This window comes from Apium graveolens, chromosome 6 (genome assembly GCF_009905375.1).
Source record: "Apium graveolens cultivar Ventura chromosome 6, ASM990537v1, whole genome shotgun sequence".
In the NCBI taxonomy this organism is placed as follows: Eukaryota; Viridiplantae; Streptophyta; class Magnoliopsida; order Apiales; family Apiaceae; genus Apium; species Apium graveolens.
The window spans coordinates 299,955,479-299,972,349 of record NC_133652.1 but is presented as its reverse complement, the minus strand read 5'-3'; the positions used below and the strand labels follow the sequence as shown (position 1 = coordinate 299,972,349).

Genomic DNA, 16,871 nt, shown 5'->3' with positions numbered 1-16,871 from the left:
GTTTTGGCTGAATGGTTTGTAGAAAGGGAAGAAAGAAGAGTAAGAAACAAGGCTGAAAGTGAAGAGATAAAGAGAAAGTATATGGAGGAGATAGACATGTATATTCAAAATTCTGAAGATCTCAAGGCAAAGGGGATGAGAAGAGTTACTAAGGATGGATGATTTCTAAAGGTCAAAGCTGGCAGATTCTCAAAATTTAGGATTGATCTATTGAGTGGTTATCCATTACCTGACAAACTCAAAATTGTGGAAGCTCTAAGAGGGACACCAATCATAGAGGAACTGGAAGTACTTGTAAAGTTAAATGACCTCATTAGAGAAGAAACATGAGTTGGAACATTTGTCTGATGTATGTATCTGTCAAACTGAAGAAATCACCTAATGTATAAATGTTGTATTTCTGTCAATTTTGTGTGTAATCTTTTATTGTTCATTTTAGCTTGGGGTTAGTCTTGTTACCAGGCATGAATTTGTGATAAGCAATCTTCTCACAAATTGGGGGAGATTATTGTGCAATACATGTCTGTAATTTAACAAGAGTAAGTCAAATTGACACCCCTAAGTAAGTTATATGATAATCTAAATTTGCATTTTGTATTGTATCACTTAAGTCTGTAAAAGTGTAAATAAATTAGACTGGAGTATTTTTCTGTAAACAATCTCAAGCCTAAGAATAAAGTCTGGAAGAAGATCATGAAGATCATGCCTAAGAGACAATGTGAAGAAGTTTAGAATGGAATAAATCTGTTTTGGAAAAAATATTCTAAGTCAAAAAATCTACAAGTCAAAGATTAATTCTTATAAAGAAGTCATTCGAAAATTCTAGAATGATTTATCGACAAGTCAAAATCAGCTTATAGAGAAGTCTCAGAGATATCGACAGGTCAAATGAAGATATGAAGATTGGAGATATCGACAAATCATTTCTGCAATAGAAAACTCAAAGATATCGACAAGTCAAATTGAATATGTGAAGATTGGAGATATCGACAAGCCAAATTCACACTAGAGATCTCAGAGATATCGATAAGTCAATATGACTATAGAGATTTCAGAGATATCGACAAGTCTCTTCTAAATGCAGAAATTCAGAGATCTCGACAAGCCAAATTCTCTTATGGAGATCTCAAAGACTTCGATAAGTCAAAACATCTATAGAGTAAGAAGAGATCTCGATAAGTCATTATACTTATCGAGATGCCAAGTTCTCTATATAAAAAACTGGAGATCTCGATATAAAACTCAAGTACAAAATGCAGATCAGTTAAATGTCCAAGATTATCAATCAACAAACAAATCAATCACTGATTTGAAAAGTATACAAAAAGCAACTTCAAGAGTACATGATCAAAGTCCAAGATTAACTGACAAAGTAAAGTTACAGACATGCACAATCTGCAAAGAGACACTAAGACAGAAATAGAAAATTTTAGTTAACTTAAAGTAGGGTTTAGTACATGCTATTGCATGCTGTGTAAAACCTGTGTTTACTGTTTTATAAAGAAAACACTGGATACTTTGTTTTAGTAGTAACAAAATAGTTAAAAAATACTTGTAACTCTCAAGAGAGAAGCTGAGTTTCTTATCAACAAAAAACCCACAAATTTGTAGTAAGACATACTTAATTTTAATATAAAATTAAGTGAGTTTTGAAAGATAGTGTGTTCATGTGCATGTTTCATTATTACTGTTAAAACATATTATCTCTACAAGTTAAATTACTTTGTTCACCATCCATAATAGTTCAAAAAGCTTAAAAATAATCCAGAACACATTCACCCCTCTGTGTTGTATTCATTACCTAACAAATATCTACCACAATTATAAACCTCTTCTTATCATTTCTGTTTTACAAATTTTGGATGTAGCTCAAAGATATAATCTCTTTTGTTCTTTTTCACCAACTAAATAGATCATATACATTTATGGGGCACCATATTAGAATTAAAAATATTTATTCATCACTTTGCTTCTTGCTAATTAAGTATAAACCTTTATCTATTTATTATAAAAATCCTGACCTTCCTACCCAAGTATGGGAGCATATTAGCTTACATATTCGGTGTATATTTTGAATTTCCGCAAGGGAGAGTCGTGCATTTGTACGTAAATATAGAATTATTTTTGGTGTCTTTTTTGGAGGTGTTTGCTAGCGGTAGTTATTATTTTCCAGGGGATCATAAATCTAGGAAACATGTGATTTTTATTTTCTTATGGATTTTTTTAATATAGTTTAACTAATGGGATAGCAAATTTGATATAAAATTAATATATAAGCTAATCTTATATTAAATAAAATAGAAATTCTTAATATATAATATAAATACATTAAAATTTTCCTTATCCATCAGAATTAATAGTCTTTTCTTGTATTAATTAAAATATTTTTTAACACCGCAAGATTAGTTGACCTATTTAAAATTATAATTTAGAATATTTTTTGAAAAAACAACATTGTCATGGTTAAAATGTTTTTGTGAGATGCACACGCAAGTAGGACGCGAACCAACAATGACCCACCCGAGTCCTTATTAACTTATCATTTCTTTTTATAATTTTTTTGAATATTTTTTCTTTTTTTAACTAAATTTTAAAATAATAATTTTATTTCCTAAACAAATTTAATGTTTTACAAAAATAATATATTTTTTAAAAAATTGTACTTTTTGTACTTATATATTTAATTCTTATTGTATTTTTATATTTGACATTTGATAACCTTAATATAATATATGTGTTATAATTTATTTTTTTTCTTCATTATCTGACTTTTTCACATTATAAATTTATAAGGAGAATATTTTATATTATATAATTTTTTTTATTCTAGTAATGATTTTGAAAAAAATACTTTAGATCTAATTGTCATAGTACTTTATTTTAGTAATCAATTGATAGTATTTTTAAATGTATTCTATTATATTTGTATTTCAATTTTGAATTGTAATAGTTATTTATTATTATTATTATTATTATTATTATTATTATATGTATTCCTAATTTTTATGTTTTATAAAATTCATGTACTCTAAATTTTTTAAAAGACAATCCATGATTTTCCTATTTTACAAAATGAAACAAAACAGATGTAATCTTAATATGTTCCTCATTTTATAAGATAAAAATTAAAATTATCTATTCAAAAATATTTTAAATCAAACTTATCCATTCCAAATTTTTGAAGATAACAAATAATTTGTTGATTGTTGCTTATATTTATCTTATTAAGATAATTGTTGCTTGTATTATATATATAACACTTTTAACATTATTTTATATCATTTAATAATATTTAATTATAGTTCAATTTCTTAAATAATTACCTATTGTGTTTGTTATACAGATTATTAAATATCATAATAGAATAATAAAATAAATATAATAAATATAATCTATAATGTATTTATTAGATCTGTATATCCATTATTTTTTTTGCTAAATTTGTATTTCCTTTTTAAATTGTAATAGATAAATTATTATTATATGTATTCCTCGTTTTTATGTTTTAGAGGATTCATGTGCTCTAAATTTTTTAAAAGAGAATCCGTAATTTTCACTTTTTACAAAATGAAACAAAACAATGTAATATTTATATTTAAATATAATCTAAATGTGTTCGTTATTTTATAAGATATAAATGAAAATTATCTATTCAAAAATATTTTAAATCAAATTTACCCACTCCAATATTTTTTTTTTAAAATGATACAACTTTAGTCTGATTATAAATGATTTGTTAATTGTTATTATATGTATTATTATTAAAATAATTGTTGCTTGCATTATAAATATATGTATATATATATAATATAAAACTTTGAATATTATTTTATATCATTTAAGAATAGATAATTATAGTTGTCAATTTCTTAATTAATTGCCTATTGTGTTTATTATACAAATTATTAGATATTTTGGTAAAATAATAAAATAAATGAAATAAATATTGTATATATTATAACAATAATTTAGCACTTGCAACCATGTGACGACCAAACCCTATCACCAAAATCCCATTGTTACTTATACTACCTTTATACCGATGCATGGGATAATTTTTAAATATTTTTATAATTTTTATTTTTGTTTAAAAATGTCATGTTTGTTAATTTAATCTTAAAATTTGATTTTATTTATTTTTATAGTAATATATTTTTAAATATGTCAAGCGAAATATAATTTATTTTCATGTTTTTTTATATATTTTTAACTTATTTACAACTATATTTTTGTAAAATATTCATTTTAATAAATCTAAATATCTACTTTTTGTATAATTTTATATTATATTTGTTAATCTATTTTTAATTTTTTAGCATAAATATTGAAAATATTAGTGTAAGTGAAATTTGTACTTACAAATTTAAAGTTACTTTAAAAGTTTTTTTGATAACATATCTATGTGATGATTATTATTTTACCAAAATAGTGTAGTGAAATTTATTTTTACATATTTGTTATTAGTATTTTCTCTTATTTATATTTTTTAAATTATATTGTCTAGAATATATTTTTAAACATGTCAAGTATTATATAATATTTTACATGTTACATTTTTCCGTTTTGTTAATTTGATTCTCTACAAATTAATATTTTCTTTGGAATTTATATTTATTTATGTATTATTTTTTAATTACATTAATAATTTGATATATTATAATATTTTAACTTTAATTAATTTCTTTTTATCATCAATACTTGTATATTATAAATGTATTAGAAATAATTAGAGTCTTACTTGAAAATTATCTTTTGTGGTAGGGGCTGGGCTAATTTTATATGATTTTAATATGAAATGACATTGTTAGCCATACTGACCAATCATTTTTTTATATAATTTATGTTTTCATGAATAATGTATTTTCCGAAAATTGAGATTTTTGTATTTAAATCTTTAGTTATTATTGTATTTTATTACATTAATATAATATATATGTGTTATAATATATTTTATTTCTTCCATTGTTTGATATTTTTTCACATTATAAATTTATAAATATAATATTTTAATCATATCATATAATATGTTTAGGTAATTATTATTTTATTTATATATATTTTTCTCTTAATCTTGTGGAGTTTGATCAAAAATTAGAAAGTTGTTTGGGATTTGCATTTCTCAGTGTTTGTAATAATTTTTTTATAATTTTTATGATTTTGGGAAAAAATACTTTACAATTAATTGTCATAGTACTTTTAAATATATATTATTAGATTTGTATTTAAATTTTGAATTGTAATAATTTATCATTCTTATTATTTTATTATATTTTTTTCAAATTTTTAAAAGTCCATTTTTAAATTTTTTAAAAAAATCTGCAATTCCCATTGAAGCAAAACACATATAATATTTATACCTATATACAATCTAACTCTTACTTATTTTATAAGATAAAAATTAAAATTATCTATTCAAAAATATTTTGTTAAAAGCAAAACACATATAATATTTATACCTAAATACAATCTAACTGCGTTACTTATTTTATAAGATAAAAATTAAAATTATCTATTCAAATATATTTTTAATCAAATTTACACATTCCATTTTTTTTAAAAAAATGATATTACCAAATGATTTGTTGATTAGTACTTATATTTATTTTTATTAAGATAATTATTGCTTGTATTTTATATAACCCTTTAAATTTAATTTTATAACATTTAAGAATCTATAATTATACTTCAATTTCTGAATTAATTACTTGTTGTTACTTATTTTAATAATTTTTTTTAAAGTCAATCCGTAACTTTTCTTTTTTTACAAATTGAAACAAAATGCTTGTAATATTTATACCAAAATATAATCTAAATTTGTTTCGTATTTTATATGATAAAAATTAGTATATAATATTTTTTTATTAGATTTGTATTTCAATTTTAAATTATAATATTTTTATTATTATTATATTTCTTCATCGTTTTAATATTTTATAGGATTGATCATGTAATATTTATACCTAATATAATCTAAATGTGTTTCTTGTTTTATAAAATTAAAATGAACTTATCTTTCAAAAATATTTTTAAATCAAACTTACACTTTTCGATTTTTTGTAAAAAAATAATACTATTTTTAACACGATTAACAAATGATTTCTTAATTGTTACCTATATTTATTTTTATTAAAATAATTGTTACTTTTTTCTGTCAAAAAGATAATTGTTACTTGTGTTATATATATTTATATAATACTTTTATTATTACTTAATATCATTTAAAAACATATACTTATAGTTCAATTTTTAGTTAGTTACTTGTATTTGTTATAGAAGTTAGTAGTTATTATAACAGTATAATTGAATAAATGAAATAAATATAACCTTTAGCCCACCAGGTACATATTACCACGTGCAACTAATATGACGCAAAAACCCCTTGCTCTATATATAGGATATAATCAGAAAACGATAGAAGAAGAGTTAGAGAGAGAGTAGATAAAAATGGAGTCGGAAGGGATTGGTGTTGATTCCGGAAAAAAAGTGAAAAGAAATGGTGAATTGGCAAATGGCTCAAAAGCAGAAGCAAAATTTGATATTAAACAAGTTTATCCTTTTATAAGAGATCACAGACCGGATGATGGATATACGATTTCATTATCTCATGAGTTTTGGTTCGACCCACCTAAGATCGCCCGCTTTCTTGACCCTATTGCTGTCGACATCAAGGTCTCTCTCTCTCTCTCTCTCTCTCTCTCTCTCTCTCTCTCTCTCTCCCCCTCTCTCCCTCTCTCTCCCTCCCCCCCTCTCTCCCTCCCCCCCTCTCTCTCTCTCTCCCTCTCTCCCCCCCTCTCTCTCTCCCCCCTCTGTATATTTGTGTTGTGTTTATAATCTTTTTTTTGCAATTGCTAATACAAATTAGCCTCGGTTTTTATCCCCCGGTATTGTGTTTGTGTTAATTACCAAAATCAAGTATTTAACTTTTCAAAATTAATTATTTCAAATTAAATTCTTGAATTTTCGATGAGTAATTTGATGAGAAGTTGGGGGGTTTCTCTCCAGATTCAGCAAACACCCAGTTTGACCACAAATTAAGGTTACTATTCAGCATCCACCATTTTCAATGTTTTATTATTCTATGATTGCAGAGAGAAAAAATTAATCAACTAACACATAATATCACTTCCGGAGACCGGTTAGAGATTGAGAAGTGCACTAAAGAGTTGGGTGATATGATAATAACAGGTAAAACATGCTCACTTCTCATTTTATATATCTATTAACTCATCATACTATCAAAAACTGCTATCCTTGAAATTCTTTGTCCAACAGATCCAAGGTTGGCTGGTGCACTAAAGGAGCCTTTTTATAAGCTCCTTGTTGATTTTCTCTTTGATGACCAAAATCCAGTGTTTCAGGTCTGTTGTGGTAATGCCATTGTCAAATCATTTGCGGTGTTATTTGTATCAATTTTTATTCAAACATGTTTTTGGAATAAATTTGTTTTATTTCTTTTCATTGACAGCTGAATGCTGTTTACATTCTCGCACCTGTTGTTGCTTATACCGCTAACAGGGAAATGGTAATTAAGTTTATTGAACCTCCAATGATGGGAAACCTTCTTCGCTCAGAGGATTATAACTTAAGGTTGCAGGTAAGCAATGAAGCGAAATTACCTCCCCTTTTCTCCCTAACCGTGAATGTGCTTCAATTTGTGAGACCCTTTTTTACTTTGTAGGCTCCCTGGTTACTGCGCAGTATTGTTTTAGCATTTTCCAATCGTCCTGACATTGAAATTAAGACTATAATTGAAGAGACTTTGGAGAGTATCACTCTTTTTATCACTGAACACTCTCCCAACCCTTAGGTGTTAAATTGTCCTGACTCTGTCGACAACAAGGTCTTATGGACCATCAGTATGACTTTGGCAGCCATTTGTCAAGTACATCCACTGCTTCCAGATGATAAGGTTATCTTCTGTCAAGAATTCAAATGACTTTGTACAGTCATCTACAAATAAAACATTTCATTATTAACTGTAGCTAAAACTTTGGCAGTTAAAGTTGGCTCTTCGTGCTATTATAAATCTTTTACAATATGGAAGTTTTGATATTGCGTCAAACGCATGTGAAGGATTTGCAAAGCTTTGTGATGGAAATAAAGAGGTGTTAGTTAATCGTGATGACCTCGACCATGTTACTGAGAAGCTTCTTGTGCTCATTGAGTAAGCTTATATAGTATAATCTCATTTTTGCCAACAAATTAGTTTTGGGTTTATTTTTGTTGTGTTCATTTGTTTTGCAGATCTCGAGAACCTAGCAATGTCATTAATGCACTTGTAGCACTCGGAAGCATTGTAAGATGGGGCAGTGATGATGATGTTCAGGTATGATAACGTGACAAGTGTAATATGTACCATAACTTGCCCAATATTCTTGTGTATTTATATGTGTGTATATATGAATTCCTCTTTGATAATGGGTTGTTATTTTCAAGGGATAGCACTTTACATGTACAGTTCTTGGTTCTTATAATTTCAAGTCTACGGACTAATAGCATAAAATTTTGATAAAAAGGATAATTAAGACAATCTGTACGTAAAAAAGATTTCAATTGCGTCATCGGTTTCATTTGACATTACCTTAAGCATATGCCTGGTAAGATTTATAGCACACTTCCTCAAGGTAGTTTGTCTATGGAGGGAGGGAAAATACAGGATAAATAAGTGTGAGATTGAATGGAACAAATTGTGAGAACAATTAAAATAATGAACCCAATGATCATTTTTATTTTCATAATAGTGCAAATTCTGTATCCAAGAGATAAAATATACTACTTCAGAATTTGGAATAACAACTTGTATCCTAACATCTCTGAGGTGTGATCATTCTAACAAAGTAACACTATTATGGCATTCCTGAAACTAAATCATTAGGAATTAATTGACTAGAGAACAAATTAGTTCTTCACTGAAACTAAAACACTATTATGGCATTCCTGAAGCAAATACCTAATACTCTTCCATGGTTAAAAGCACTGCAACTTGTAACTGTTTTCCTTATTAACTGGTAGTGGCTTTGTGAAAAAATTGGCGGCCGATCTTCAGAATTTTGAGAGTCTTAAAGTAAGAAGCTTTCCAATTTTGTTGCCCTTTCAAGAATTAAAGCTTGATTCCATTTACTCCGATGGAGTGAAAAGGTCAGGGGATTCTTGAACCTTGAAAGGATCTAATGACTTTTTGACTGGTAAAAACAAACTAGTTGTAAAGTAGTAGAACTGAAAATCCAAACATGGAAGTTGGGAAGCAAATTATCTACCTAAACTTTATGCTCTTCCAGGTTATAATTGATAAGGAAGGACTCTTGGAACTTGAATGTTTGTTACACGAAAAAGACAAGAACTATGTGATAGACCCCTGTTGGATACTTTCAAACATAACCGCCAGAGGAGAAACGTTTATAAATGTGAGTATTCTCCATGTATAATTTTAGTTTAGTCTTCATTTGTGATCAAACCTTCGTGACTAATTATTTATGTTTTTTTCCATATATAATTATATCGGATAGGCCGTAATTGAACACAAGTGTATTAAATCTCTGGCCGGTGTTATAAAAAAGCACAAGTTGGTAGATGTGAAGGAGGAGGCTACTTGGGCAATTTTAAACGCGATTCGTGGTGCTAACAGTGATCAGATAATGTATGTTATAGTATGATATTGTAACATTTTTCAATTTATTTTACTTCAAGAGTGATACTGTTTTCTTTTGCTACAGATGCTTGGGGGAGAGTGTACAGCCTTTGTGGGATTCATTAAAAGTATTCAGTGATGATCCAGAGATTGTCTGTGCCTGTTTAGAATGTTTGGTCAAAATGCAATGTGTGGAAGTGACTAGCAATGGGGAGAAGTTGAATGATGCTGAAATTGACAAATGTTTGCGCAGATTACAGGAGAAACAAGTTCAGTTAGCCGATGATATTGAAGGGTCACCGAAATCGAAAAGACTCCGTACAATTGACAGCATTGGAAAATATGAGGGTAACATTAGATTTAATCTAAAGTACTCTCCAGGAGAATTTGGACCATGTTGAAACTGGTATTACTTTTCATCCAAGTACAAGTATTCTTTCTGGGAATTTGGACCATGTTGTCTGAAATAGATCTTTCAACTGTTTGTTTTAGACTTACTAGGTAAAAACAATGCGTACACATAATGTGTTGCTAAATTACTGATTGTACAGGAAGAAGCAGATTGGGATACGAGTTCAAGTTATTCTTTGTACCTATTTCTTACTTCTCTGCTAATTTGGCTTGCAATTATCTTTCAGTGGCAAGTGGATTAGACCATGGAAACCACCTGGAAGGGTTTACCCATGATCTTACTACACAAAACGATTTTTACCAGGCCAGTAAAACATTGCAAACTATGCAAGAAAACCATTTCCACAAGAATATACTTAACCAATTAAGTTTTTTGTTTTATCCTATATTTGAAATTCATAATTATTATTTTTTATTCCTCAAAACATATTTTAAGCCTATCAACAACATTCCTCCGAATATCTCGGTAAAAGTGCTGAACTCATGGATGCATATTCATGTGGTTTTTAACGTATCAATAAATTACTAATGTATTTTTTCACAGCCCCGTAACTACTGATTCTATGAAGGTGAATGATGACTTATCTACAGGAATTTTATTTTCAACGGAAACGCATCCATGGCAATCGTCTTCAAAGCCATGGTCATATTATGACTCCATTTTCTAATGGTCTCTGAGGCTGTGCTACCTTATATTTCACACAACAATGATGGAAAATCGAATATTTCTAAATTCCGAAGATCTTGATAGTTTTGACAAAGTATAGTCCTGATTCAGGACCCGGCAAATCATTCAGGTCGTGTCGTTTCGTGTTGTGTAATGTCGTGTTTCGTGTACTTTATGTGTAGACACAAAAACGACACGAAATGTATCCGTATATCTGGAACACTGACACGAACACGACTATTATATGACCAGACACAATAAGAAAACTTTTAAATATAATTAATTCAACAGATTTTGCTAGCCAGATTTCTGATCTTACCAGAAAGACAATAGAGATACACAGCAATAAGAAAATAATATTTGCATTAGACATTTAAAATTGCCTGTTTATACTTGTACAGAAAACAGATCTTTAAGGTTTAAATTCAGTTTTATTCTGACTACAGTTTTTGAAATTAGATTTCAGATATAGAGCACACATGGTTAAGAGCATCTCCAGGGGAGAGCACCTGTTAGCAATAATATCTACGTGACAATCCTGTAAAATTTTAGATGCACATTTGTTGAATGAATGACTATCATCTATATTTGGGTTACGTCATTTCCCTCTACAATACAATATTTATCCCGCGGCTTATTTTCCCTTCAAGGTACACCTTCCCGCTAGAACATCTGGCTTCATCAAATATATATAATTAAGGTTTGAGATTTTAGAATTGAGTGGAGTTTTACAAAAAAAATTACATTTATATATATAATAATTACATTTAATATATATATATATATAAATACTAATTTAATTTTTTATTTTAACTTTATGTAATATTAATTGTAAAAATTTAATATCAAAAAGCCGTAAAAAAATCATGTTAACCAATTTTATTAATTACTTATATTATTTTTTATTGTACATTTTTATATAAAAAACTATTAAAAATTACTTGGATAAAAAATTAGTTAAATATTTTATAATATAAAAAAGTAATGTTTGTTAACTAATTTTTTTAATGATTTAAATATTATAATAACATCAGTAAATATTTTTATTTTATACATATATATATTATTTCCACTTATAATTAAGTTAAAAAAAATATTTTTTATTAATAACTTCTTACCAACCCTTTTTGATAAAACATAACTGTTAAAATTTGAAAATAACAATAAAAACCGTTTTTTGAATATAGCTAATCATTATAGCTAATACCCAATTTCTTACAGGTTCATCAATATTTACATAATATCTATTTTCTATACTAATATAGCTAATGAATATAGTTACTCCGGCTGAGATGCTCTAACAATTATCTAACATCCAAAGTAGGTCGTACAGAAAGACAAACATTCACATTCATGCAGAGGGACAGCCTGGTGGAACAGGACAGCCTTCTGTCCCTTAAGTATTGACTACTATCTACGGGAATCTTGTGAATTTTTTTAGAGCTATTTCTCCACTCGTTCTGCCTGGCTACTAATTCTTTCGGAATTCTCCCACCCAAGTTAAAAATCCGAACCACGGCTCTCTTCATATCAGCACTCCGCATCGGTTCAGGAACCATCTGTAACACTTTGAGTAAGATTCCGCAATATTGTCATCAATTTCTTCGGTTGCAGCACCATACAAACACTCAAATGCTCTAATTAAACCAAATTTGTTTAAATTTAGTTGATGACGAGGCATGACACGTTGATCCAAATCTGTGTACGTACTCGTGATGGGAATCTCCAATGCTTCGGCTAACTCCTGAACCAAATAAAAGTTATCCTCGGGAGGGCTTTCCGAGGCCTCAAACTCCTGCGGCGTAGTTTTTGTATTTAAATCAAAATCCTCCTCTGCCGCCGCCATCGTTTCCCGATGTTTCGGTCGTAATGTCTAAAACCCTACCGACCTTTCCTCTTCTACCCCCTCTTTCTCCTTTCCTTTTTCTATTTTTTCCTCTTATTTTCCCCTCTCGTGTTTTTTATTTTAACTTTTACTAATCAACCATTAGTAAGATTTTTTTCCCTTTTTAATTTACTAATCAGCAGGAGCACACGCTAAGAAATACTATATTTTTACACTTTTTAATGACAATTAAAACTTTTTTGTTTATTTCCATAGAAAGTATTAACTCTTATATTTTCACTTTTTGATCTTAGAACCATGGTTAACATATCTTATTCTATATTTATCATACCCTCTTGTACTGTGTTCTTTTTATATATATTAAGTTCTTCAAATCACATATTTTTATATTAAAATAACTGGACCACTTTAAAAATAAAAAAGAGTTTAGAATATTAACTAAACATTATGTAACAATAATATTATCATAAAAAATTTATACAAATTCTGTGAATATCAATGACCCTGGTAAAATTTTTACTTCCATATTAGAAATTTGTTTTCTCTTTTCCAAATTAAAAAGACATGAAATTATTAGACAAGAACATTGTATGATGATAAATATTACAAAATTATAAAATAATAATAAATTTTCATATCAAAGTTTTATTTGTCACCTAATAATATTTTTTATAAGTTTTGTTTATAAAAAAAATATTACAAAATTACAAAATTTGAAAGTTTATAAAAAAAATATTACGAAATTGTTTATAAAAAATATTTTAATATGAATTTTTAATATGAAAGTTTTGTTTGTCACCTAATAATAATTTTTTAATATCTTAATTTTAATAAATTTATATTATTTTCGTCTACTTTCTTTTAAGTTTAATTAGTCACCTAACTTTATTTTACTATTAATTTGTTATAAATAACTATACTCAAGCATAATCGTTTCATATACACTCACTGCGCCTATTTCACATTTTTTTTTCTTAAACCCTATCTTTTCTTAAAACTTTTACAAGATGAAAAGGAATAATATTGATCTAAACAAATCTTGTGAAGAAGCCATTGAAGATGAAGAATAGGAAGCTAGTGAAGAAGAAGAACAAGAAAATGAAAATATGAGCTTTGAGCCTTTCACTCGCCAATGTTTCCTGATTGAAGAAAAAACATACTTGTTTTATCACAAATTTGCTAAACAATATGGTTTTTCTATCCGTAAAGCAAGATTTGACAAAAATAAAGATGGAGAAATCAAGAGAAGAGATTTTGTGTGTCATCGTGAAGGTTGCAACTTTGAAAGATGGTGGATCCAGTAGTGAAACAACGAAATACTCCATCTACTAGGTATGATTGCAAAGCTTATATGAGGGTAACATTAAAGAAAAGTTTTGAAATTTTTCCAGAACAATGGCATGTCACTGAGTTTATTGTTACACATAATCATGAGTTATTTTTACAAGAAGAGGTACGTTTTCTTAGATTTTACGTTTTATGACAAAAGATGATGAAAGACGTATTCTTTTGTTGAAAAATGAAGGTCTTAGTGTGAAACAAATCATGTGTGTGATGGAGTTTGAAAAGAATGTTAGAAATGCTCACCTTTCATTCACCTCAAAAGATATTCATAATTTTTTTAGTAAAATTCGTAGTGAGCAAGCAAAAAATGATGTATTATATTTTTTTGAATATTGCAAGATAGCTAAAGAGGAGAACCAAAATTTTCAGTACTATGTTACACTGGATGATGAAAGAAAAGTGGAACATATATTTTGGTCGCCAGCTCACTCTTTTACTTGGTATCAATCATTTGGAGATGTTGTGATCTTTGATACAACTTACAAGATTAATGCTTATGACATGCCATTGGGTATATTTGTTGGAATTGACAATCATGGTATGACTATATTATTTGGATGTGCTCTTCTCCGTAATGAGACTAAAAATATATTTTCTTGGTTGATTAGGGTAAGTTCATTTTTTATATTTATATATAATTGTCCTTTTAATTAAAATACATATATATTTGTTTGTTTATATATTTGTGTATGTATATTATATGCAGACATTTATGTCCCTAATGAATAAGCCTCCTAAATCAATATTAACTGATCAAGATCCTTGGATGACACAAGCTATTGTAGAAGAAATGCCTTTAACTAAACATGTCTTTTTTATATGGCACATTACATCAAAATTTAGTAGTTAGTTCACAAGAATCCTCCGTAAACAATATTTTAATTGGTGTTCAGATTTTTATAGTTTGTTTAGACTTGATACTTATGATGAGTTTGAAAATAGATGTCCTGAAGTGGTTGAGAAATATAAGCTAGAGAAGAACACACATGTATTAGGTTTGTACAACATAAGGCATTCTTGGGTACCTACTTATCTCCGTGAACACTTTTTTGCTGGAATGACCACAACTGGGAGATCTAAAAGTTTCAATGCATTTATGAAGAGATTTACAAGTTCACGTATATGTTTAAGCCAATGTACAAAGCAAGTAAGTATTTTTTAATTTTTTTGTTATAGTTTGATTATGATATAGTTGTATTTTAATATTAATATTGTTAAATATAGGTTAAATGTAAGTATCTTTTCTATTATTTTTCATAACATTATTTATTAAGATGTAATTTTATTTGTGATATTAATATTTTTATAGGTTGATTTGGCTATCGAAGATATTGGACAAAATCAGTTGCACGCTAGAATGTTAGAGAAATATAGAGAAGTTTCCCTACGTACTTTGTCTCCCCTGGAAGACCAAGCACAGAAAGTCTTGACTTCATTCTCTTAAAATTTCAAGAACAGTTTGAAAGAGCTACTCATTATACTGTACACACTAATAGTGTTGGGGGATTTGTAGTACAACATTATGCTCAAGGTGATACAGAAAAGAATGAAGTTATAGAGAATGGACAAATTTCCACTGCGTTGGCATAGTAAGATAATATTTGATCAAGAAAGGGTGGTGGATGTGGTTAGTGAGACTCAGGGAGAAAGCAATATTTTTGAAGATGCTAATTTAGCTGGCCCTGTTTGTTGTCGTCCTAAATCAAAGACCAAAGGGCGTCCAAAGAGTAAAGGATCAAAAGGAGGAAAAGAGGTGAATATGAAGCAAGTAAAATTAAAGGTCACAACTATACTACATGTCCAGACAAGGAAAAAGAGGAAGAAAACCATACGTACTTGTAAAGGCCTCAGAAACAAAGTAAAAGTGTTGCAACAGTGAAAGTTTGAACCCAATTTATCATCTTAAATTTTGAAAATATTAGAAGTAATTAATTTTTTGTTGAATTTTTCATACAAGACGATATGAAAATATTTAGCTACAGTTTTATTAACATTGATGTTAAAATTATTTAACATTTTTGTTCATCTTTTAATTTTTTATATTTATATATAAAATAATCGATGATTAAAAAGTTAGAATATGTCAATTTATAAATAGTGGTGGCCAATCTACTATTATTAAAATTAATAGTAGTTTACTTTTATTTAAAAAAATGAGAAATGAAAATAAAATTTTTACTAGAGTTATCGATATTGTAAAAAATTCTAAATGTTTTATGACAATATTATTAAGATTTGCCACAATATTCTAGAATTTATATCTTTTTAGTTAGTATTCTTTATATTTTTAAAGTGGTCGAATCTTTTTGTTATAAAAATATGTAATTTGGATAAATGAATAAATTAAAAAAAAAGAACACATGAACTATACAAACAAATTAAAAAACTTTGGAGTAAGACATGTTAAACAGGGTTAAACATTGTTAAAATCAAAAAGTGAGAACAAAAAAGTTTATGGGAATAAAGAAAAAAGTAGCTGACCGGCATTAAGTGTCATTAAAAAGTGTAAAGGTATACTTCTTGGCGTGTGCCCATGGGCACACAGCAGAAAACCCGATTTAATAATTAAGTCTCACTTAATCAAGTCACCCATTTCCATAAGGACGCAAATTCATACATTATATGACTTCAAAGTCCAGTCTAAATCTAAGACTTGCCGACCAAGTCTCCTAACTCCAATCTGACTCAAGGCTTCTCACGCCTACTCTTTTAAGAGTTCCAGTCCCATTTGAACTTATTTTCTCAGTCACAATTTTACCTGATTTATGACATACGAATTTAATAATAAATTTTTGATATGCGGGCCCTTAAAGTTTAATTAATGATATATTAATTACTTAGCCTTAATTACCGGGTTTAGACCAAATCAGGTCTAGTTGATGCGCTTATTTATTACGCAATTAGATTATTTTTTATCTGCTATCATTTGTCCCCCAACTTCTAGGAAAACATATAAGATTTTGTAGAAGTTAAGT

At 28.0% G+C, this 16,871-nt stretch overlaps 2 protein-coding genes across 2 annotated transcripts; both read left to right on the top strand.

The window, feature by feature from the left end:
- Positions 1-6,402: 6,402 nt before the first annotated feature.
- Positions 6,403-10,220, top strand: LOC141668496 (importin subunit alpha-like). The gene is made up of 10 exons (XM_074475383.1): positions 6,403-6,669; positions 7,089-7,185; positions 7,273-7,358; positions 7,466-7,594; positions 7,808-7,909; positions 7,998-8,164; positions 8,245-8,326; positions 9,279-9,404; positions 9,507-9,637; positions 9,714-10,220. Exons 1-10 carry the CDS (start codon positions 6,445-6,447, stop codon positions 10,027-10,029), a joined length of 1,461 nt encoding a protein of 486 aa, XP_074331484.1. The 5' UTR covers positions 6,403-6,444; the 3' UTR covers positions 10,030-10,220.
- A 3,811-nt stretch (positions 10,221-14,031) lies between these two features.
- On the top strand, positions 14,032-15,340 carry LOC141666295 (protein FAR1-RELATED SEQUENCE 11-like). Its single transcript, XM_074472286.1, has 4 exons — positions 14,032-14,505; positions 14,603-14,741; positions 14,790-15,043; positions 15,206-15,340. The coding sequence occupies exons 1-4, from the start codon at positions 14,032-14,034 to the stop codon at positions 15,338-15,340; spliced, it is 1,002 nt and encodes a 333-aa protein (XP_074328387.1).
- Positions 15,341-16,871: the final 1,531 nt, after the last annotated feature.